The sequence below is a fragment of the Carcharodon carcharias genome, chromosome 2 (genome assembly GCF_017639515.1).
Source record: "Carcharodon carcharias isolate sCarCar2 chromosome 2, sCarCar2.pri, whole genome shotgun sequence".
NCBI lineage: Eukaryota > Metazoa > Chordata > Chondrichthyes > Lamniformes > Lamnidae > Carcharodon > Carcharodon carcharias.
In genome coordinates this window covers 8,678,211-8,701,558 of record NC_054468.1, presented here as the reverse complement: position 1 = coordinate 8,701,558, position 23,348 = coordinate 8,678,211, and the positions used below count along the sequence as shown (strand labels likewise).

Genomic DNA, 23,348 nt, shown 5'->3' with positions numbered 1-23,348 from the left:
CCCTCATTATCTGCTGGCACATATCCCTCAGTATCCAGTGTCCCAAATCCCTCCGTATTCACTGTCCCAAATCACTCAGTATCCACTGTCCCAAATCCCTCTGTATTCACTGTCCCAAATCACTCAGTATTCACTGTCCCATACCCCTCAGTATCCACTGTCCCAAATCCCTCAGTATCCACTGTCCCAAATCCCTCAGTATCCACTGTCCCATATCTCTCAGTATCCACTGTCCCATATCCCTCAGTATCCACTGTCCCATATCCCTCAGTATCCACTGTCTCATATCCGTCAGCGCCCTCTGTACTTGTGATTCTTTCTATTTGGGTGTCACAAACCTCCCCCATTCCTGTTCAATGTAACGTGATTATTGCAACATCAAAAAATCTCACTGCCAAGTCTAACTTCGCTCTGCCTCTGACCAGTTAGTAATATGTGCACACATTCACAGATACACACACATGACCCTAACCCTAATTCTCACACTCCTCTCACAGCCCTCAGGCACACTTGCAGACTCTCACTGTAACTCTCCCACACACATTACACGCGACTCTCACTGTCGCTCACACTCACACACCCTCTCACAAAGATCACACGCAGACACACACGCGCACACACCTTCACAAATAACTCGTTCACGCACAGACACAGGACCCCCCTCGACCCCACATTCATACCCCAGACAAGACCTCGAGGAATCGATCCTTTGCTATACCACAATCCAATTGAATCAAGCTAATCAAGATCTTTGGCTGGATAGGAATTTGCTCCCGATTGGGGCGGCCCCTTTAAGCCGTAAAAGCCCACGTCAGTTAAATAGGAAGGATTCATGTCCAGGCAACAGTGTCAGTGTCGATCCCGCCTCTGGGGGATTCCTTAGCATCGGGGATGGGGAAGAGCAGAGCGGACAGGGGATCGGGAAAGGTAAGAGAGAGAGAGAGAGAGAGACTGATCCCGGGATCTCCCGCTCCTGGTGACATGAGCGGATCTTGGTCCATTCCACAGGGGGAAAATCATTGAAACTCACCGGGAGTCACTCACATCGGAGCCCTTCCTCGTCCCGGCTCGCCTGGGTCCTCCTGAAGCCCCAGAATTTCTATAGCGCCCCACGGGGCTTCAGAACGCCCCCAACGCGCTTTATGAAGTGTTTTTTTTTATATAAACAGAAAAGTGTAATGTAGGGAACGCAGCAGCCAATTTGCGAGCAGGAACCTCCCAGAACCAGCAATGTGATGGACCCGGGCGAGAGCGCACCTGCTTTATGACATGGTGACTGAGAACGTTTACATCCACCCCAGATGTCAGACTGCACCTCAGTTTAATGTCTCATGCCCAAAGAGGCACCTTCCCCCAACAGTGCCGCACTCCCCGCAGTACAGCACTCGGGAGAGTCAGCCTGGCTTATGGGTTCAAACCGGTGGAATGGGATTTGCAGGACTCTCAGACAGCTGCCTGTCAGATACCTGAGTGAGTGTCACTGCCACCCCAATGAAGTTACTTGTTCATTTTGATGGTTGTCAAGGAAGAGTTGGAGTAATTTCTATTCAGATGTGTGTTCAGGACAGCCTTAGAGCATCACCTGTAAATACTGACACACCTACCATGATTCGTAGCAAATATTAACACCTTCCTGGCACTGACAGAAAAACATCGATAGTAATTTGTGGACAGCAGCGAAATAATTACTAAAAAGTCAAAATATATCTGATAACTGGAATCACTGGCAGCATGTGAGTATTCACAAAGGAATACTCCTTGAAGAGGGTGTCAGTATTTTCCTGGGGTCCCCGGGAATGTGTCAGTGTTTACAGAGGGTCCCTGGGAGTGTGTGAGAATTTACAGAGGACGCCTTGGAATGTGTCAGTATTCACAGAGGATCCCTGCGGAGTGTGCCAGTAATGACAGAGGGTTCCTGCTGAGTGTGTGAGTAGTTCTAAGGGTTCCCCGGGAAGTGTGTCAGTATTTAAAGGGCATCTCTGTGGAGTGTGTGAGTAGTGACGGGGGTTCCCTGGGGAGTGTGTCAGTATGTACAAAGGGTGCCTGGGAGTGTCTCAACATTTACTCAGGGTCCCGGGGATGTATCATTATTTGCAGGGGTCCCAGGGCATGTGTCAATATTTAGAGAAGGTCTCTGAAGATGTGTCAGTATCTATAGGGGATCCCTGAGAGTGTGACAGGATTTACAGGATGGGGTTCCTGAGTGTGTGACAGTATTTTCAGGGGGTCCCTGAGTGTGTGGCAGTATTTTCAGGGGGTCTCTGGGAGTGTGACAGGATTTACGGTGGGGGGGGCACGAGAGTGTGACAGTATTTTTAGGGGATCCCTGGGAGTGTGACAGTATTTTTAGGGGATCCCTGGGAGTGTGACAGTATTTTTAGGGGATCCCTGGGAGCGTGACAGTATTTTCAGGGGGGTCCCTGGGAGTGTGACAGTATTTTCAGGGGGGTCCCTGGGAGTGTGACAGTATTTTCAGGGGGGTCTCTGGGAGCGTGACAGTATTTTCAGACAGTCCCTGGGAGCGTGACAGTATTTACAGAGAGTCTATAGGAGTGAGTCTGTGTTTACAGAGAGTCTATAGGAGTGAGTCTGTGTTTACAGTTTCAGACAGATGTGGTGTTCCGTGAATTTGCTAGTTTTTATAATTTCTTTGCAAACTGCCCATGGTGTCATTGTCCTAGATTGAAAGTTTACTCAGTTTTTTAGTACTCGATCGATTTTCTATACCCATAGCAACCGTGCCAGCCCCCACCCACCCCACTCCAGCCCCATCAAAGGTGCTGACACCGCCCATGCTCTTTGATCATAGGGTCAAGATCTCATAGGTGTTGCCTGCTCTCAGAGCCTTCACCCAGATGGACAGCATTGGTGCACAGTGGTGTAGCAAGGGTTAATTTGGCCAAGTTACAATGTCGCCACAGGCCCAGCAGGGGTCAGTGGGCAATGATTGAATGGGTTGAGGGGTGGGGTGGTTTGTGGCAGGAGGTTTGTTCATCTCTGGCTCAGTGGTGATGAACTATCACCGTCCAGCCTAAGATCTGTAAATTCAACGCCTTGAAAGTTCTTAATAGTGGATGTGATGCAGTCCACTGGCTGTTACTTAGGGTGAGGCGCTACAAGTGAGCCTCTCTCGGTGTTGAACACTCTCTGTTGCCTGGCTGATGTCACCATGCTTTTCAAATATTAAAGTGAGTGCTGGGTGGATTCTGCCAACACAGAAAGCCATTCCTCCTCCTGGAATCAAACAGCTAATTTAACCCATAGCCAAGATATTTTGGCTTCCTGTTTAACCTGATTTGTCACAGCAGAGGCTGGTATATCAAAGAATTGATGACTCATCTGGTATTTGAGTGTCAGCCTTAACTCATATTTCAATAATGCCTCACTACAACAACAATATCAACATGCATTTATATAGCACCATTCACACAGTAAAATGCCCCAAGGTACTTATGGGTAACTTTTTAGGTTTGTTGCTGCATTGTGAAATGAAGCACATGGCAAGATCCCATAAACGGTCATGAAGAACAGAACTAGTTAACCCTGTATTGGTTGAGGAAGGAATGTTTACTGGGTCACTGAAAAGGTAATGTCTAGCTCAAAGAAGTTGACCCCTGGCAGTTCTGTACCCTCTCAGCACAGACAGCCCCTGTGGAGTGTGTCGGTATTTACAGACGAGGCCTGTGTGATTACAGGACTGGTTTTCAGACCGTACTGCAGGCAGTGTGACTCACCTGCCACATGTTGGAAGTTCAGAGAGTGGGTGAGACTGTCTGTCTATTCACAATGATGTCAGAACATCATGCCAACTTCAATTGGTGATTGGCTGACTTCTCCATCCGTCCCCTATTCCTTTACCTCCCCCACTCACTTCTAACGATCATCCCCCTTCCATTCTCTCCCAACATCCTCCCGAAAACCTGCGCCTCCTGTCCCCTCTTCTCCTGCCCCATCCCCATTTTCTCCTCTTCTGCCTCTCATTCAATGTCCAACCTCCACTTCCAATCCCTTGCCTCATTCCTCACCTTCCCTCCCAATCTTCTCTCATTCCTCACCTCCCATTCCAATCCCTCCCCTCATTCCTCACCTCCCATAAGACCATAAGACATAGGAGCAGAAATTAGGCCCTTTGGCCCATCGAGTCTGCTCCGCCATTCAATCATGGCTGATAAGTTCTCAACCCCATTCTCCTGCCTTCTCCTCGTAACCTTTGATCCCCTTACCAATCAAGAACCTATCTATCTCAGTCTTAAATACACTCAATGACCTGGCCTCCACAGCCTTTTGTGGCAATGAATTCCATAGATTCACCACTCTCTGGCTAAAGAAGTTTCTCCTCATCTCTGTTCTAAAAGGTCTTCCCTTTACTCCAAGGCTGTGCCCTCAGGTCCTTGTCTCTCCTACTAATGGAAACATCTTTCCCACGTCCACTCTATCCAGGCCTTTCAGTATTCTGTAAGTTTCAATCAGATCCCCCCTCATCCTTCTAACCTCCATTGAGTATAGACCCAGAGTCCTCAAACATTCCTCATATGTTAAGCCTTTCATTCCTGGGATCATTCTCGTGAACCTCCTCTGGACCCTCTCCAGGGCCAGAACATCCTTCCTGAGATACAGGGCCCAAAATTGCTCACAATATTCTAAATGTGGTCTGACCAGAGCCTTATAAAGCCTCAGCAGCACATCCCTGCTTTTATATTCCAGTCCTCGCGAAATAAATGCCAACATTGCATTTGCCTTCCTAACTACCGATTCAACCTGCAAGTTAACCTTAAGAGAATCCTGGACTAGGACTCCCAAGTCCCTTTGCACCCAGATTTCTGAATTCTCTCCCCATTTAGAAAATAGTCTATGCCTCTATTCTTCCTACCAAAGTGCATGACCTCACACTTCCCCATGTTGTATTCCATCTGCCACTTCTTTGCCCATTCTCCTAACCTGTCCAAATCCTTCTGCAGCCTCCATGCCTCCTCAATACTACCTGTCCCTCCACCTATCTTTGTATCATCTCCCCTCCCAATCCCAATCATTCCTCACCTTCCCTCCCAAACCCTCCCCTCATTCCTCACTCACACTCCCAATCCCTCCCCTCATTCGTCACCTCCCCCTCAGTCCCTCCTCTCATCCCTCACCTCCCTTCCAAGTCTCTTCCCTCATTCCTCCTCTCCCTTCCCATTCCCTCCCCTCATTCCTCCCCTCCCCTCCCATTCCCTTCCCTCATTCCTCACCTCCCCTCCTAATTCCTCCCCTCATTCCTCACTACCCTTCCCAATCCTTCCCCTCACCAGCCTCCTGTAAAAGGGTTTTCAGTGATCACCATGTGGATAGGTCTCTAATTATTGCTCTTCTGTTATCCTCTTTCAGGAACTGACAGGACTGCTGCTTCTCTCTGTCTTTGCTGCTGTGCTTGGCTCAGTACAGTTTGGTTATGGGCTCGGAGTTATCAATGCTCCTCAGGAGGTAAGATCATCACTTAAACCCACTGCAGTTAATGATTGCCTCACCCTGACCCCTTAGCTGATTGTCTCACAAAAACAAAGCCTTGCATTTCTGTAGCACCTTTCACAATCTCAGAATCTCCCAAAGCGCTTTACAGCCAATGAAATATATTGTCTGTTGTAATGTGGGAAATGTGGCAACCAAGTTACACATAGCAAGATCCCACAATGAGATAATAAGCAGAGAATTTTTCTTTCAACTGATTGTTGAGGGATAAATATTGGCCTGGACACAGACAACAACAATTTTCATTTATATAGCGCCTTTAACATAATAAAACGTGTCACAATGCTTCACAGGAGCATTATCAAACAACATTTGAGACTCAGCCACCTACAAAGATATTAGGACAGATGATCAAATGTTTGGTCACAGTGTTAAGGTGTGTGTTAAAGCAGGAGAGGTGGAGAGGTGGAGGGGGGGTGGGGGTTAGGGATGGAAATCCAGAGCTTAAATTGTAGGTAACTGAAGGCACGGGCGCTCCTGATGGAAGGGTTCAATCAGGGATGTTCAAGAGATCAGAATCGGAGGAGTACAAAGTTGGGCTGGAAGAGATTCCAGAGATATGGAGAAGTGAGGCCAAGGAGGGACTTGAAAACAAGGTTGGGAATTTTAAAATGGGGTTGTTGCCGGCCCGGGAGTAGTTCCTTGCTATTCTTTGAGCAGTGTTGTGAGGTCTTTTATGGTTGCTGAAAGGACAGGATAAAACAATGGATGGAAATACATTTAAAAATAAATTCAGTCCTTCCGGACTGAATGTTGAGTTCAACAATTTTAGATCATGAACTCTGTCCTTCATCCCCACCCCTTTTCCGATCCCCCCCCTTTTTTTTCCCAATAATTTATATAGATTTTTCTTTTCCCATCTATTTCCATTATTTTTAAATGTATTTCCATCCATTGTTTTATCTCTACCTTTGAGCCTTTTTCGATTCCTTCACCCCACCCCACCCCCACTAGGGCTATCTGTACCTTGCTCGTCCTGCTTTCTACCCTTAATGAGCACATTTCTTAGATAATATCACCACCTTCAACACCTCTTTGTCCTTTTGTCTGTGACATCTTTTGGTTATCTCCACCTATCACTGGCCCTCTATCCAGCTCTACCTGTCCCACCCCCCTTAAACCAGCTTATATTTCACCTCTTTTCTATTTTTACTTTGTCCTGGTGAAGAGTCATACGGACTCGAAACGTTAACTGTGTTCCTCTCCGCAGATGCTGCCAGACCTGCTGAGTTTTTCCAGGTATTTTTGTTTTTGTTTTGGATTTCCAGCATCCGCAGTTTTTTGATTCTGAGATGATGTGCTCTGGTCAAGGACACACTGAGCCACAGTTGATGGCATTTTTCTTTCATGAAAGACTTTGTGAGGTTTCCTTTCTGAGTTGAAACGGATGCAATGACCTTTGGTTGTATCCTCAAATCACCTGAGGATGAAGTGAGGAGTGGCAAACCCATCCGTTGTTCAGTTATTGTGAAAAAAATCATGTGCAAACTGCCTAGTGACCAATTTACAGAGAATCAGTCTGCTTTTGGCTCTCTTCACCCTTATAGATTAATTAAACTAATTCTACGCTAAGGCTTACACAGGAATACAAGAGAATCTAACCACCTCCTCTTGACATTCAATGGCATTACCTTGCTGAATCCCCCCACTATCAGCATCCTGGGGGTTACCATTGACCAGAAACTGAACTGGACTAGCCATGTAAATACTATGGCTACAAGAGCGGGTCAGAGGCTGGGAATTCTGGAGAGAGTAACTCACCTCCTGACTCCCAAAAGCCTGTCCACCATCTACAAGGTACAAATCAGGAGTGTGATGGAATACTCCCCACTTGCCTGGATGAGTGCAACTCCAGTCAAACTCAAGAAGTTCAACACCATCCAGGACAAAGCCTCCCACTTGATAGGCACCTCTTCCACAAACATTCACATCCTCCACCACCAATGCACAGTGGCAGCAGTGTGTACCATCTACAAGATGTACTGCAGCAACTCAACATGGCTCTTTTGACAGCACCTCCAAACCTGTGACCTCTACCACCTAGAAAGATAAGATCAGCAGACACATGGGAATGCCACCAACTGGAAGTTCCCCTCCAAGCCACTCACCATCCTGACTTGGAAATATATCACCATTTCTTCACTGTCGCTGGGTCAATACCCTGGAACTCCCTCCCTAACAGCACCGTGGGTGTACCTACAACACAGGGACTGCAGCAGTTCAAGAAGGCAGCTCACCACCACCTTCTCAAGGATAATTAGGAATGGGCAATAAATGCTGGCCTAGCTAGTGGTGCTCGCATCCCAATAATTAATTAGAAATAAACCAGAAACATAAGAACAAGAAGAGACTATTCAGCCCCTCCTGTCCCTGAGTCATCATGGTTTATTAGTTAGCGCTGTATGCCAGCAGGTGTTTGTCTATACCTGACACCAGAGGTTCAAGCACAAAATCCAGTGCAATGCTCCAGTGAAGTATTGAGGGAGTGCTACACTGTTGGAGGTACCATTTTCAGGAGAGTTATTAAACTGAGGCCTTGCCTGTTTTCTGTGGTGAATTTAAAAGATCCCATGGCACAATTTCGAAGAAGACCAGAATCATTCTCCCCAGTGTCCTGGCCAATGTTTATCCGACATCACTAAAACGGTTTATCTGGCTATTGCCTAATTGCTGTCTGTGGGATCTTACTGTACACAAATTGGCTGCATTATAACAGTGACTACACTTCCAAAAAAGTACTTAATTGGCTGTAGAGTGCTTCGGCACATCCTGAATGCTACAGAAATATAAGTCATTCTTTCCAAATGTTACCCTGTAGGCTTTTTAAAAAAACATGTTAGTTCAGCGAGCCATTAAAAGAAGCAATTGTTGCATTTAAAGCAAAGGATCATCAAGAGATGAAAGTGTTGGAGCCACTTCTGTGTGAGTCATTGTCGTACTGTTTCTCACTCAATGGAGCATACTCATGCACTCCAGGGTCCAGGCCTACTTTCCTGCTGCTCCAACACTGCTCAGCTCTTCTTGACTCCAGGTCGCTTGGCCTCAAGGGCTCAAATACATGCTCCATCATTTCAGCTCCAAATCTCCTGCCACCTTTCTGTGCCCCCCCCCCACCCCCCCACCATTTCTCATCTACCTTCTCAGGCACTTGTTCCCTCACGCCCCTCTCTCAACCTCCTGTTCCCTCATTCCCCTCTCTCAGGTTACTGAATCCACTCTCCACTTTCAAAAACCCCCAATCCCCCATTCGTATCTCTCAGGTTACTAATTCCCAATCCTTGATTAAAACTTCCATTATCCCCCCACTTGCTTCTCTCAGCTTCCTAGTATCCTTGTCAGTGACCAGTGGGGAGTCTTGTAGGTGGCTGATAGATTTCTTTCAGGGATTGTGTTGGCTGGAATGTGTTGTTATTATATACAGTATTGATTCTTGTTCTGATGGCTATTGCAGTCTGGGAACTGAGACTGACTGGAAGACTCTCCATTGTTGTCAGCAACTCCTTTAATCGCAATCTGATTCATACAAGGGCAGTATCAATTGCCTGTAACAAGTTAGCTTGAATTAAGTTTAGTAATCACATAACTTCCTTTGATATTTGCTAATGTTCCTTCGGTGGCCACCTCCATTCTTCCAATGGAATTTATGCCTCTTTTGAATGAGTAATGTACACCACACAAGAAGGAATAATATTCATTACCTATGTTGAAATAACTGAAGGTGAAACTGTGAGGCATCCAGGAGAATCGGTCAGCTCAGCACAAAAGCATGTCCACCCAATGCAGAGCAGCACTATTTTGAAGGAGAGTAGGGAAAGTCCTCCCCGATGTCCTGGGCCAATATTTATTGCTCAACCAAAAACAGAAACTGAGAAAAAAAGACTGTCTAGTCATTATTGTTGTTTGTAGGAGCTAGCTGTGTACAAATTGGCTTCTGCATTTCCTACATTATAACAGTGACTTCAAAACACACTCCATTGGCTGTAAAGTGCTGAGATGGAGAAAGGCACTATATAAATGCAATTTCTTTCTTTCTTCCTTGAACCATCTCTGTGGTACATAAAGGGCATAATGACCAAAATAAATCAGCATGATTCTTCAATATGTGACCATGACTTGCAAGACCAGCAATTATTCCCCATTCCTAATCCATCTTGAACAGGATGTCTTACTGCAGCTGTACAGGGCCTTGCTGAGACCACACCTGGAGTATTGTGTGTAGTTTTTGTCTTCATACCTAAGAAAGGATATACTTGCCATAGAGGGAGTGCAGCGAAGGTTCACCAGACTAATTCCTGGGATGGCAGGATTATCGTGTGAGGAGAGATTGGGCTGACTAGGCCTGTATTCACTGGAGTTTAGAAGAATGAGAGGGGATCTCATTGAAACATATGAAATTCCGACAGGGCTGGACAGACTGGATGCAGGGATGATATTTCCTCTGGTTGGGGGTGAGTTCTAGAACAAGGGGTCATAGTCTCAGGATATGGGGTAGACCATTTAGGACTGAGGTGAGAAGAAACTTATTCAGAGCGTGGTGAACCTATGGAATTCTCTACCCCAGAGGCTGTGAAGGCCAAGTTACTGAATATATTTAAGAAGGATATAGATAGATTTCTGGACTCTAAAGGTGTCAAGGGGTATGGGGAGAGTGTGATGTTGAGATAGAGGATCAGCCATGAACATATTGAACGGTGGAGCAGGCTCCAAGGGCTGAATAGCCTACTCCTGTTCCCATTTCCTATGTTTCTAAAAGATGATGGACCTTCTTCATGAACCATTGCAGTTTGTGTCTGGTCGGTGGAAGGGTTGGGGGTATGGGGGTGGGTGGTGGTTAGGGTGTGGCTGGTGGAAGGGTTGGGGTATGGGGTTGGGTGCATGGTGGGGGTGTGGTCGCTGGAAGGGTTGGGGGTATGGGGGTGGGTGGTGGTTGGGGTGTGGCTGGTGGAAGGGTTGGGGTATGGGGTTGGGTGGGTGGTGGGGGTGTGGTCGCTGGAAGGGTTGGGGTATAGGGTTGGGTGGGTGGTGGGGGTGTGGTCGCTAGAAGGGTTGGGGGTATGGGGGTGGGTGGTGTGGGTTTGACTGGCGCTCCTTCATTGTTCTGTTAGTGAGGGAGATCCAGGGTGTTCACTGAGTGACATGCTGAAGGAATTGGCAATAAATGGCCAAGTTGGAGTGGCATATTTGACTCAGAGGGGATCTTGGAAGTGATGGTATTTTCCCTGTGCATCTAGATTGGTAGAAGTCGTGGGTTTTGGAGGGGTTCCTGAAGAAGCCTTCGTGAGTTGTTGCATTGATCAAGATGCAAATCCAAACAAGAAGCATCAACTGCAAATAACAGCTTTGTGACAAGAAATGACACAAACCTCCCCCCTTCAGATCAGAAAATAAGAAGATTCGATGATTGAGGAGATTCTGTGTTCAAAAGTGTAATTGTGGCTTTCTCAGATAAGTTAGAAACAGATAATCCTGGAAATCCCCAGTAGGTCAAGCAATATCTGAGGAGAGAGAAACAGAGTTAACGTTTCACGTTGAGGATCTTTTGTCAGAATGGAGTAAGGTTGGGGAGGTCCAGGTTGTAAGCGAGTGCAGGGTCAAGGAAAGGAGGAAGGGGGAAAACGGGCAGAGGGGAAGAACTGTGATAGAGTGAAGGACAGGAGAGATTAAAATGACGAAAGGGATAATGGTGCAAGGCAAAAGGAGATGGTAATGAGGCAAAAGGAACAAAAGATGATTCTAGAGGAGGTGTAAATGGAAAAAGCAGAACCAATGTGGCTTTCTCATCCTCTCCAGGTTATTGAGAAACATTATGGTCGTATCCTCAATGTTGTGCAGAACGAGACAGTGGCTGGTAATCTCACACAAGCAACCAAACCGCACAAACATCGCAGCATCATCATTTACTGGACTCTATCCGTCTCCATCTTCTGCATAGGGGGCATGTTTTCCTCCGTCCTTGTTGGATATCTAGCGGACAAGCTGGGCAGGTACGGAATTACATCAGGTCCACCATTGGCCTGAGCTGGAAAGGCAGAGAAGAAGATCTGTCCAATTTTGAACCGAACAGGACCGGTTTAAACCAATTATAATTTTGACCCTCTTTCCTAAACTACCCGTGACCAATCCCCCAGGAATGGCCCCACCCAAAACCATGTAATATATTTTCAAAACAAAAACAGAATTACCTGGAAAAACTCAGCAGGTCTGGCAGCATCGACGGAGAAGAAAAGTTGACGTTTCGAGTCCTCATGACCCTTCTGTCAAAGGGTCATGAGGACTCGAAACGTCAACTCTTTTCTTCTCCGCCGATGCTGCCAGACCTGCTGAGTTTTTCCAGGTAATTCTGTTTTTGTTATGGATTTCCAGCATCCGCTGTTTTTTGTTTTTATCTCTAATATATTTTCAAAACGGATGTTCGAGTTAATCTTAACACATCTGAGCGAGAGAGGAGGTGAAATGCTTCCCTAGGTTCCTTACTGGAAAGGCATGTCAAAGATCAAAGGTTGGATTTGAGTGGATGATTCTATGGTTGAGTAACTGACACTGGTTGCCGTGGTTACTCTGTGAAGAATTTGAGGTTGGCAGAGATCAAAAGGGAAATTTGAACCAGGACACAGAGGAGTAAATGAAAGGTGGAATATTAGAAACATGTTTTCAATCTTTCCGATCAAGCCAGTGATCACAGAAACAAAAATGCTTGGCCATCAGTTAGTGCTGCCCATCAATAGAATCTGACAGCAAAAGTAACTATGGGCTTTGAGCACACGTGTGTAAAATGGGATATCGTGGAGCACAATAAATGCCCCTACAGGATTGGGCACCACCAATGTTAGATCTCAATTGGCAATGCCTCTCTTACTAAAGCTGCCCCAACAAGTATGGGGCATAGTCAGGTGCTGGCTGTGGCTCAGTTGGTAGCACTTTGTTGACTCTGAGTCAGAAGGTTGTGAGTTCAAGCCCCACTCCAGGGACTTGCTCACACAATCTCAGCTGGTGCCCCCAGTATCAGGGCTGAGGAAGCTCTGCACTCTCAGAAGTGAAGTCCTTTGTGTGACGTCTCAAACCGCCTACCCTTCCTGGTGAACGTAAGAGATTTCATGGAATTGGTTCTCCTGATGTCCTGCCCAATATTTATGCTCAACTGGCATCACTAAACATTATACAGGAAAGGATATTTTTGCAGAGCTATGAGGAGAAAGCAGGGACTGGAATGAATTGGATAGTTCTTTTAAGTGACGGCACAGCCACAAGGGGCTGAGTGGCCTTCCTCTGTGCCCTGTAATTCTTTCTGTCATTGGTTTCATTGAGGTTTGTGGGAGCTTGCTGTGTACAGCTTGCCTGTTTCGTTCCCTCCATTACATCAGTGGTTACATTTCAAAGAGGCTTCATTAATTGTCAAGCACTCTGGGATGCACTGACATTTTTAAATATTCTTTCACGGGATGTGGGTGTCGCTGGCTAGGCCAGCATTTGTTGCCCATCCTTAATTGCTCTTGAGAAGGTGCCAATGAGCCCCTTCTTGAACTGCTACAGTCCATCTGGTGCAGGTACACCAACAATGGCTTGCTAGACCATTTCAGATGGCAGTGAAGAGTCACCACATTGCTGTGGATCTGGAGTCAGATTTCCTTCCCTAAAGGGCATTAGTGAGCCAGATGGGTTTTTATAACAATCAATGATAGTTTCATGGCCACCATTACTGAGACTAGCTTTCAATTCCAGAGTTTTTTTATTAACTGAATGAATTTAAATTCCTCCAGCTGCCATTTGAACCATGTCCCCAGGGCATTAGCTTGGACCTCTGGATTACTAGGCCAGTGACATTACCACTAGGTCACCATCTCTTTGGTGAAAGGTGCTGTAGGAGTGCAAGTAATCAGAGAGACACAGATTTAAGGTAATAGGCAAAAGAAAGCCAAAGGAGAATTTAAGATTTTTTTTCGTGTCATGACTTGTTAAGGTCTGGAATGCACTGCCTGAAAGGGCAGTGGGCAGATTCAATGGAAAAGATTTGCAGGGTTATGGGAATAGAGTAGGGGATTGGAACTGGTTTGATAACTCTTTCAAAGCTTTTTCCAAAAAAGCACAATGAACCGAATGGCCTCCTTCTGTGTTGTATGGTTCAATGAAATACCCTAAGTGTAGGCAAACATCAGTGGTGACTTGCACTCTACAGATCTTGGCCTTTCACCAAGTTTCTCAATTTAAAAAAAACAAACATGGATACCCAATCTCACCACTCTAATGGGAGTGTAACGTCCTCTTTGTAAAGGGGCTGTTTGAACGGGATTACATTGAAAGAAGTAACTTTAACATTTGACTCTCTTTCTAGACTGAAGGCTATGTTAGCTGTGAATATCTTTGCAATAGTTGGTGCCCTTCTAATGGGACTGGCCAAGTTGGGCCCATCACACATCCTCATCATTGCAGGGCGGGCTATCACTGGAATTTATTGTGGTAAAGTATAAACACTCTTGGCAATTTCTCTTCCATGACTAGTAACCTTAGCAATTTCTACATCAACTTTGAAGATTTCCTTGTAATAAGACCATAAGACATAGGAGCAGAAATTAGGCCATTCGGCCCATCGAGTCTGCTCCGCCATTCAATCATGGCTGATAAGTTTCTCAACCCCATTCTCCCACCTTCTCCCCATTACCTTTCATCCCCTTACCAATCAAGAACCTATCTATCTCGGTCTTAAATACACTCAATGACCTGGCCTCCACAGCCTTCTGTGGCAATGAATTCCATAGATTCACCACTCTCTGGCTAAAGAAGTTTCTCCTCATCTCTGTTCTAAAAGGTCTTCCCTTTACTCTGAGGCTGTGCCCTCGGGTCCTAGTCTCTCCTACTAACGGAAACATCTTCCCCATGTCCACTCCATCCAGGCCTTTCAGTATTCTGTAAGTTTCAATCATATCCAGCCTCATCCTTCTAAACTCCATCGAGTATAGACCCAGAGTCCTCAAACGTTCCTCATATGTTAAGCCTTTCATTCCTGGGATCATTCTCGTGAACCTCGTCTGGATCCTTTACAGGGCCAGAACATCCTTCCTGAGATACGGGGCCCAAAATTGCTCACAATATTCTAAACGTGGTCTGACCAGAGCCTTATAAAGCCTCAGCATCACATCCCTGCTTTTATATTCTAGTCCTCGCGAAATAAATGCCAACATTGCATTTGCCTTCCTAACTACCGACTCAACCTGCAGGTTAACCTTAAGAGAGTCCTGGACTAGGACTCCCAAGTCCCTTTGCACTCCAGATTTCTGAATTCTCTCCCCATTTAGAAAATAGTCTATGCCTCTATTCTTCCTACCAAAGTGCATGACCTCACGCTTCCCCACGTTGTATTCCATCTGCCACTTCTTTGCCCATTTTCCTAACCTGTCCAAATCCTTCTGCAGCCTCCCTGCCTCCTCAATACTACCTGCCCTCCACCTATCTTTGTATCATCTGCAAACTTAGCCAGGATGCTCTCAGTTCCTTCATCTAGATCATTAATGTATAAAGTGAAAATCTGTGGTCCCAAAACTGACCCCTGCGGAACTCCACTAATCACCAGCCGCCATCCTGAGAAGGACCCCCTTATCTCTACTCCCTGCCTCCTGCCAGACAGCCAATCTTCTATCCATGCTAGTACCTTGCCTCTAACATTATGGGCTCTTATCTTACTGAGCAGCCTCCTGTGTGGCACCTTGTCAAAGGCCTTCTGGAAGTCCAAGTAGATAACATCCATTGGCTCTCCTTTGTCTAACCTACATATTACCTCCTCAAAGAATTCTAACAGATTTGTCAGGCATGACCTCCCTTTGATGAAACCATGCTGACTTTGCCCTATTTTACCATGCACTTCCAAGTATTCTGAAATCTCATCCTTAATAATGGACTCTAAAATCTTACCAACGACCGAGGTCAGGCTAATCGGCCTGTAATTTTCCGTCTTTTGCCTCACTCCCTTCTTAAATAGGGGGGTTACATTAACGATTTTCCAGTCCTCTGGGCCCCCCCCTGACTCCAGTGATTCCTGAAAGATCACCACTAACCACTCCACTATCTCTTCAGCTATCTCCTTCAGAACTCTGGGGTGTAATCCATCTGGTCCAGGTGATTTATCCACCTTCAGACCTTTCAGTTTTCCTAGCATCTTCTCCTTGGTAATGGCCACCATACTCACCTCTGCCCCCTGACTCTCTTGAACTTTGTGGATGTCACTCGTGTCTTCCACCGTGAAGACTGACGCAAAGTACCTATTCAGTTCCTCTGCCATTTCTTTGTTCCCCACTACTACTTCTCCAGCGTCATTTTCCAGCGGCCCAATGTCCATTTTTGCCTCTCTCTTACCCTTTATATATCTAAAAACACTCTTGCAATCTTCTTTTATATATCTGGCTAGTTTACCCTCATATTTAATCTTCTCCCTCATTTCTTTTTTAGTTGTCCTCTGTTGATCTTTGTAGGATTCCCAATCCCCTGATTTTCCACTGCTCTTCGCCACATTGTATGCTTTCTCTTTAGCTTTTATGCTGTCCCTGACTTCCTTGTCAGCCATGGTTGCCTTGTCTTCCCTTTAGTATGCTTCTTCCTAGGAATGAATTTTTGCTGTGTCTCCCAAATTACTCCCAGAAACTCCTGCCATTGCTGTTCCACTGTCTTTCCTGCTAGGCTCATCTCTCAGTCAATTCTGGCCAGCTCCTTCCTCATGCCTCTGTAGTTGCCTTTATTCATCTCTAATACCGTTACATCTGATTCCAGCTTCATCCTCTTAAATTGCAGGGTAAATTCTATCATATTATGGTCACTTCCTCCTAAGGGTTCCTTCACCTTAAGCTCCCTTATCAAATCTGCCTAATTACACATCACTAAATCTAGACTTGCCTGTTCCCTAGTGGCTCCACCACAAGCTGCTCCAAAAAGCCATCTCGTAGACATTCCACAAATTCCTTTTCTTGGGATCCACGACCCAACCTCATTTTCCCAGTCTACCTGCATATTGAAATCCCCCATGATCACTGTAACCTTGCCTTTCTTACATGCCTTTTCTATCTCCTGGTGTATCTTGTGCCCCACACCCTGACTACTGTTCGGAGGCCTGTACGTAACTCCCATTATGGTTTTTTTTACCTTTGTGGTTCCTCAACTCTACCCACACAGATTCTACATCATCTGACCCTACGTTATTTCTTGCCATCGATTTAATTTCATTTCTTACTAACAAAGCAACCCCACCCTCTCTGCCAACTTGCCTATCTTTTCGATAGAATGTATATCCTTGGATATTTAGCTCCCAGTCCTGATCCCCTTGCAGCCATGTGTCTGTGATGCCCACCACATCATACCTGCCAATTTCAATCTGCGCCACAAGCTCATTTACCTTATTTCATATACTGCGTGCATTCAGATACAACACCTTCAGTCCTGTATTTCCCGTCCCCTTAATCTATGTTGCAGTGCCAGTTGGGTATAAGGAGAACTTGCTCCGGGTCCAGAAGAAGTGTCAGTTTACTCCAGGGGTGTGACTTTATATTTTTAACTTTGGCTCTTACAGAGATGAAAAGATTGGACATAAACTGTGTAAGACCTTGTAGGGTGAGACTGAGGATGGTCACATTGATGTTGACCTTGGCATGAGTTCCATTAAAAGGATCTTTTAACTTTGATTGGGTGCCATTGTTGTTTGAATGCTTCATGGAAAATCAACCAAGATCTCTTTCAACTCCCTTCTAGGTCTGTCTACAGGATTGGTGCCCATGTACATTGGGGAGATCTCACCCACCAGTTTGCGAGGAGCACTGGGCACTATGCACCAATTAGCCATTGTCATTGGTATCCTTCTCAGCCAGGTACAGCATTTCAACAACTCTTGAACCCACTATGGAATTTGAACAGGAGCAGCAACCACCATTAAGATTGATTAACCAGCTCTCCCACCTTATAAGCCACAGACCCCCACAGATGAGAAACTTCTCCCTGTGAGAAATTAATCATTCCAATTTATTTTGTCTTATTCATTTTCGCAATATGGGCATTTATTGCCCATCCCTAATTACCCTTGAGGAAGTGGTGGTGGACCTTCCTGAACCACAGCAGCCTGAGTAATGAAGATGTCCCCGCAGTGCTCTGCAAGAGAGTTATTAAATTATCATCAAACCTAACAGCATGGAAGGAAGCCGTTCAGTCCGACATGTCTGTGCCACTTGCCTCCAGAGTTAGCTTGATCTGTATGGGCTAACTTCCTGTCATGTTTTGGAAGTGTGGTATTTTTTTCGGGTGGGGGGGGGTGTGGTTTGGTGAAGGTGAGGGTGGGAGCAATGGCAGGAGTGAGGGTGAAGTGAATTTCCCGAACTATGTATGCTGAATGGTGTATCACTGATTCAGTCGGAGCACGAGGATCCCAGTTACCATCACAGGACTCTATTCAGTCAGCTGTTGTTAGGCTGGATGGTAAGACAAACAGTGACAGCATCGTTTGGGATGGTGAACTGGCATCTCCCCGGTGTCCTGGACCAATATTTATCCCTCAACTAACCTCACTAAAAAAAAATAGATGATCTGGTCATTATCACCTGACTGGTTCTGGGTTCTTGCTGTGTGCAAATTTGCTACTGTGTTTCCTGGATTACAACAGTGACTATACTACAAAATCTATGACCAAGGACATGGTAACAGGACACTTACTAATTCATAATGTCATTAAGCAGAGTCTGCCCGAGTTTGTGAAAGGGAATTTGTGTTTGAAAAATCTGTTGGAGTTTTATTGAAGGTGTAACGAGAAGGATGGATAAGAGGAAACCAGTGGAAGTTGTGTATTTAGATTTTCAGAAAGCATTTGAGAAGATTGAAAATGTTGTCAACTACGATGGGGATAGTCTTGAACATCAAAAGGACATGGACATGTTGGTGGATTGGGCAGACAGACAAGTTGACAGATGAAGTTCAATGCAGAGAAGTGTGAGGTGATTCGTTACAGCATGAAAGATATGGTGAAACAGTATAAAATAAAGGTGCAGGAACAGAGGGACATCGGTGTATACGTGCATAGGTCATTGAAGATGGCAGGGCATTGTGAGAGAGGAGTTAATAAAGCATATAGTGGGCAGGAGATTCGGGACATTGGGCAGGGAGCTGCCTTGGGGAGCTGAAGAATTTTAAAATCAAGAATAAAGACTTTGAAAATCTGAAAAAAAATGTCCCTGCATAGGACTCACCCACATGAACAGAAACATGTTAAAAATCCTGCCCAAATTTTTATATACTTTTTATTTAATTGTGGAAACCTCATCCCACTCATTGATGAGGTTTCCTAAAAAAATCCAAAGGCCCCTCCAGCCCACCAACTGTAATATTCGATTGGCAACAAAAAATACATTTAATTAATTGATTAATGGCCTTAATAGGCCGCTTAATTGTCAACAGGCGTGTTTCCAACCCTCGCATGCGCCTGCCGCCTGAAATATCACGCGGGTGCGCAATGACATCAGGACGCTTGCCCGACATCATCGCACGCTATTTCACTCTCGGGCATGTTGGGCGTGTGCCCACATGCTGAGCGAAAAAGCCTGCTCACTGAATCTTAGGCTTTACTGAAAGAGGCAGTGAGTACAAGAGTAAGGAGGTTGTGTTGAACTTGTATAAGACACTAGTTAGGCCTCATCTGGAGTACCGCTTCCAGTTCTGGGCACCATACTTGAGGAAGGATGTGAAGGCACTGGGGACAGGACAGAGGAGATTCACAAGAATGATTCTCGGGATGGAGAACTGCAGCGATGAGGATAGATTGGAGAGGTTGGGACTGTTTTCCTTGGAGATAAGAAGGCTGAGAGGAGACTTGATAGAGGTATTCAAGATCCTGAGGGGTATATACAGGATAAATAGTGAGAACCTGTTCCCACTCAAGAGAACATCAAGAACTAAAGGGCACAGATACAAAATAATTGGCAAAAGGAGTAAATGTGATGATAGGAAAAAAATTTTCACCCAGAGGGTGGTTGGAGTCTGGAACAAACTCCCTGATATGGTGGTGGAGGCAGGTTCGATTGAGGTATTCAAAAGGGAATTGTTTTGCTACCTGGAAAGAGAGAATGTACAAGGTTACGGGGATAAGGCAGGGGAGTGGGAACAGGTGAATTGCTCTTTCAGAGAGCCAGTGTAGAGTCGATGGGCTGAATGGCCTCCTTCTGCGCTGTAGCGATTCTGTGATACTGTACCACACAAGACTTTATGACACAAAACCAGTACTCATGGGAGTGAGGGTAATATATTAGCATGGATTAAGGATTGGCGATTGGACAGAAAACAGGAATAAAAAGAATAGTTTCTGGTTGGCAGGCTGCAATTACTGGCGAATGGCAAGGATCAGTGCTGGGCCCTCAACTACCTACAACCTGCATCAATAACGTGGACGTGGGGACTCAGTGTAACATACCTAAGTCTACTGACAATGCAACGTTATGTTGGTGAAGGATGCTGAGGCTTGCAGAGGAATATTGGCAGTTTGGGGAATGGGCAAGAACATGACAAATGGAGTATAATATGGTAAAGAGTGAAGTTATCCACTTTAGTAAGAACAATTAAAAAAAAACTTTTTGAATGGTGAGAGACTGTGTACATCAAGAGGGACCTGGGTATCTTGTACAGCGATAACAAAAAATGAGGTCAAGGTCTCAGAATAATGGGCTGACCATTTAGGGCTGAAATGAAGAGATTTTTTATTCACTCGGGGGCTGTGAATGTTTGGAATTCTCCACCTCAGAGGGCTGTGGATGGTTACTCATTGAGCGTAGTCAAGACAGAGATCGATAGCTTTTTGGATGCTGAGGGATGTAAGGGAGATGGGAATAGCACAGGAAGGTGGAGTTGAGGTAGAAGATCAGTCAGGATCTTGTTGAATGGTAGAGCGGGCTGGAGGGGCTGAATGGGCATTTCCAGCTCCTATTTCTTATATTTTTAAGAAGTAAATCAGTGGCCCTGAAGCGCTTTGAGACATCCTGCGATTGTGAAAGGCACTTTGGAAATGAAAGTTATTTTCTCGTTTCTCTTCTCTGGCAGGTGCTTGGTTTGGACTTCCTGCTAGGCAATGATCGACTTTGGCCTTTAATACTCGGCCTGTCAGGTCTGCCGGCCGTTCTACAGACCATCCTGCTGCCCTTCTGCCCTGAGAGTCCTCGCTACCTCTATATAAAACTTGGCAAAGAAGAAGCAGCGAGGAAGAGTGAGTGAACAGCGAACACTGGGCGGTACCGAGGGAGTGCTGCACTGTCGGAGGGTCAGTACTGAGGGAGTGCCGCACTGTCGGAGGGTCAGTACTGAGGGAGTGCTGCACTGTTGGAGGGTCAGTGCTGAGGGAGTGGTGCACTGTCGGAGGGTCAGTACTGAGGGAGCGCCGCACTGTTGGAGGGTCAGTACCGAGGGAGTGCTGCACTGTCGGAGGGTCAGTACTGAGGGAGTGCTGCACTGTCAGAGGGTCAGTACTGAGAGAGTGCTGCACTGTCGGAGGGTCAGTACTGAGGGAGTGCTGCACTGTTGGAGGGTCAGTACTGAGGGAGTGCTGCACTGTCGGAGGGTCAGTACTGAGACAGTGCTGCACTGTTGGAGGGTCAGTACTGAGGGAGTGCTGCACTGTCAGATGGACAGTATTGAGGGAGTGCTGCACTGTCAGAGGGTCAGTACGGAGGGAATGCTGCACTGTAGGAGGGTCAATACTGAGGGAGTGCTGCACTTTTGGAGGGTCAGTACTGAGGGAGTGCTGCACTGTTTGAGTATCAGTACTGAGGGAGTGCTGCACTGTCAGAAGGCTAGTACTGAGGGAGTGCTGCGCTGCCAGAGAGTCAGTAGTGAGGAAATGCTGCATTGTCAGAGGATCAGTGCTAAGGGAGTGAAGTACTATTGGAGGGGCAGTACTGAGGGATGCAGCACTATTGAGGGTCAGCACTCAGGGAGGCAGCACTACCGGAGGGGCAGTACTGTAGGAGTGCTGCACTGTCAGAGGGGCTGTACTGTGGGAGCACTGCACTGACAAAGGTGCAGGTCTTTTGGATGAGGCATTAAACCAAGGTCCTATCAGCCCTCTCAGCTCAATGGAAAAGATTCCACAGCACCACTTCCAAGTGGACATGGGAGTTCTCTAATATTTATCCCTCAAGTAACCTCACTAAAAATCAGTCGCCTGGTTGTTATCACTTTTTTGTTCATGGGAGCTTGCTGTGCACAAAGTGGTGGTTTGGATTCCTACATTAAAACAGTGATTATTGTTTGAAAACACTTGATTGGATATTCTGAGGTTATAAAAGATGCTATAGAAATGAAGTTCTTCCTCTCTGTTTCTATCTTACAAAGTGACACTTGGAATTGGGTGTAAGTGGCCAAATTTGGGAGATCATTTTACAGGCTCATAATCCTGGCAAACCCCCAAAGGCAGATATTGAGTGAGGTGGGGAAGCCGAGGAACAAATGAACAAGGGTTGGGTTCTGGGCTGATGCACCTAGTTACCCCCTGGTATGATAATGATCCATCCTGAGATACAGTCTTACCAGTTGTCGGTGAGCCTGTGGTGCCTTGTCCAAGTTGCTCTTATGTCCCATTTTTTACGAGTCATCCTAATCTAGAGCCGCAAATGCCTGAAGAAGGCCATTCAGCCCATTATGTCCGTGGTGGTCACACACACACACCCCACCCCTGCCACCTCCCAGGAGTCCATGGTCTGATGTCTGCTATGTTTTTGAACCATGAGGTTGCTGTTGTAAGGACAGGGGCATGAGGGTTTTTTAAATTCTTTCATGGGATGTGTGTGTGGCTGGCTGGCTAGCATTTATTCCCCATCCATAAATGCCCTTTAGAAGGTGGTAGTGAGCCACTGCCTTGAACTGCTGCTGGTCCATGCGGTGTAGGTACACCCACAGTGTTGTCAGGAAGGGAATTTGACCCAGTGACAGTGAAGGTGGTGGAGGGAGTGAATGTTTAAGGTGGTGGATGGGGAGCTGATCAAGCAGGGCTGCTTTGTCTGAGGTGGTGTTGAGCTTCTTGAGTGTTGTGGGAGCTGCACTCATCCAGGCAAGTGGAGAGTATTCCATCACACTCCTGGCTTGTGCCTTGTAGATGGTGGACAGGCTTTGGGGAGTCAGGAGGTGAGTTACTCATCACAGGATTCCCCGCCTCTGATCTGCTTGTGTAGTCATAGTATTTATATGGCTAGTCCCAGTTCAGTTTTGGGGTCAATGGTAACCCTCAGGATGTTGATAGTAGAGGTATTCGTCGAATGTAATGTCATTGAATGCGAAGGGGAGATGATTAGATTCTCTCTTGTTGGAGATGGTCATTACCTAGCATTTGTGTTGTGTGAATGTTACTTGTCACTTGTCAGCCCAAGCCTGGATATTGTCCAGGTTTTGCTGCATTTGCTTCAATATCTGAGGAGTCACAAACGGTGCTGAACATTATGCAATCATCCGCGAACATCCCCGCTTCTGACCTTATGATGGAAGGAAGGTCAATGATGAAGCAGCTGAAGATGGTTGGTCTTAGGGTACTATCCTGAGGAACTCCAGCAGTGATGTCCTGGGACTGAGATGAGTGACCTCCAACAATCACAACCATCTTCCTTTGTGCTAAGTGCGACTCCAACCAGTGGAGACCTTTTCCCCTAATTCCCATTGATTCTAGTGATGCCACACTCGGTCAAATGCTGCCTTGATGTCAAGGGCAGTCACTCTAACATCACCACTGGATGTTAGCCCATCACATATTCACTGGCATCTCACTCACTGCCAGCTCAAGGAATGTCACCACCCATTGTCACACACATTGTTACATCCACATCTGGCCTCATCTCCTCTGGAGACTGCCT

The 23,348-nt window shown here is 46.1% G+C and overlaps 1 protein-coding gene across 1 annotated transcript in view; it reads left to right on the top strand.

The window, feature by feature from the left end:
- The first annotated feature begins 679 nt into the window (after positions 1–679).
- Positions 680–23,348, top strand: part of slc2a2 (solute carrier family 2 member 2) — a 45,489-nt gene continuing 22,820 nt past the window's right edge. Inside the window, exons 1-6 of the mRNA XM_041182766.1 lie at positions 680–927; positions 5,365–5,460; positions 11,296–11,489; positions 13,835–13,959; positions 17,233–17,348; positions 20,554–20,716. Coding sequence (XP_041038700.1) covers positions 892–927; positions 5,365–5,460; positions 11,296–11,489; positions 13,835–13,959; positions 17,233–17,348; positions 20,554–20,716 — 730 coding nt within the window. The 5' untranslated portion in view covers positions 680–891. The remainder of the gene's footprint in view (positions 928–5,364; positions 5,461–11,295; positions 11,490–13,834; positions 13,960–17,232; positions 17,349–20,553; positions 20,717–23,348) is intronic.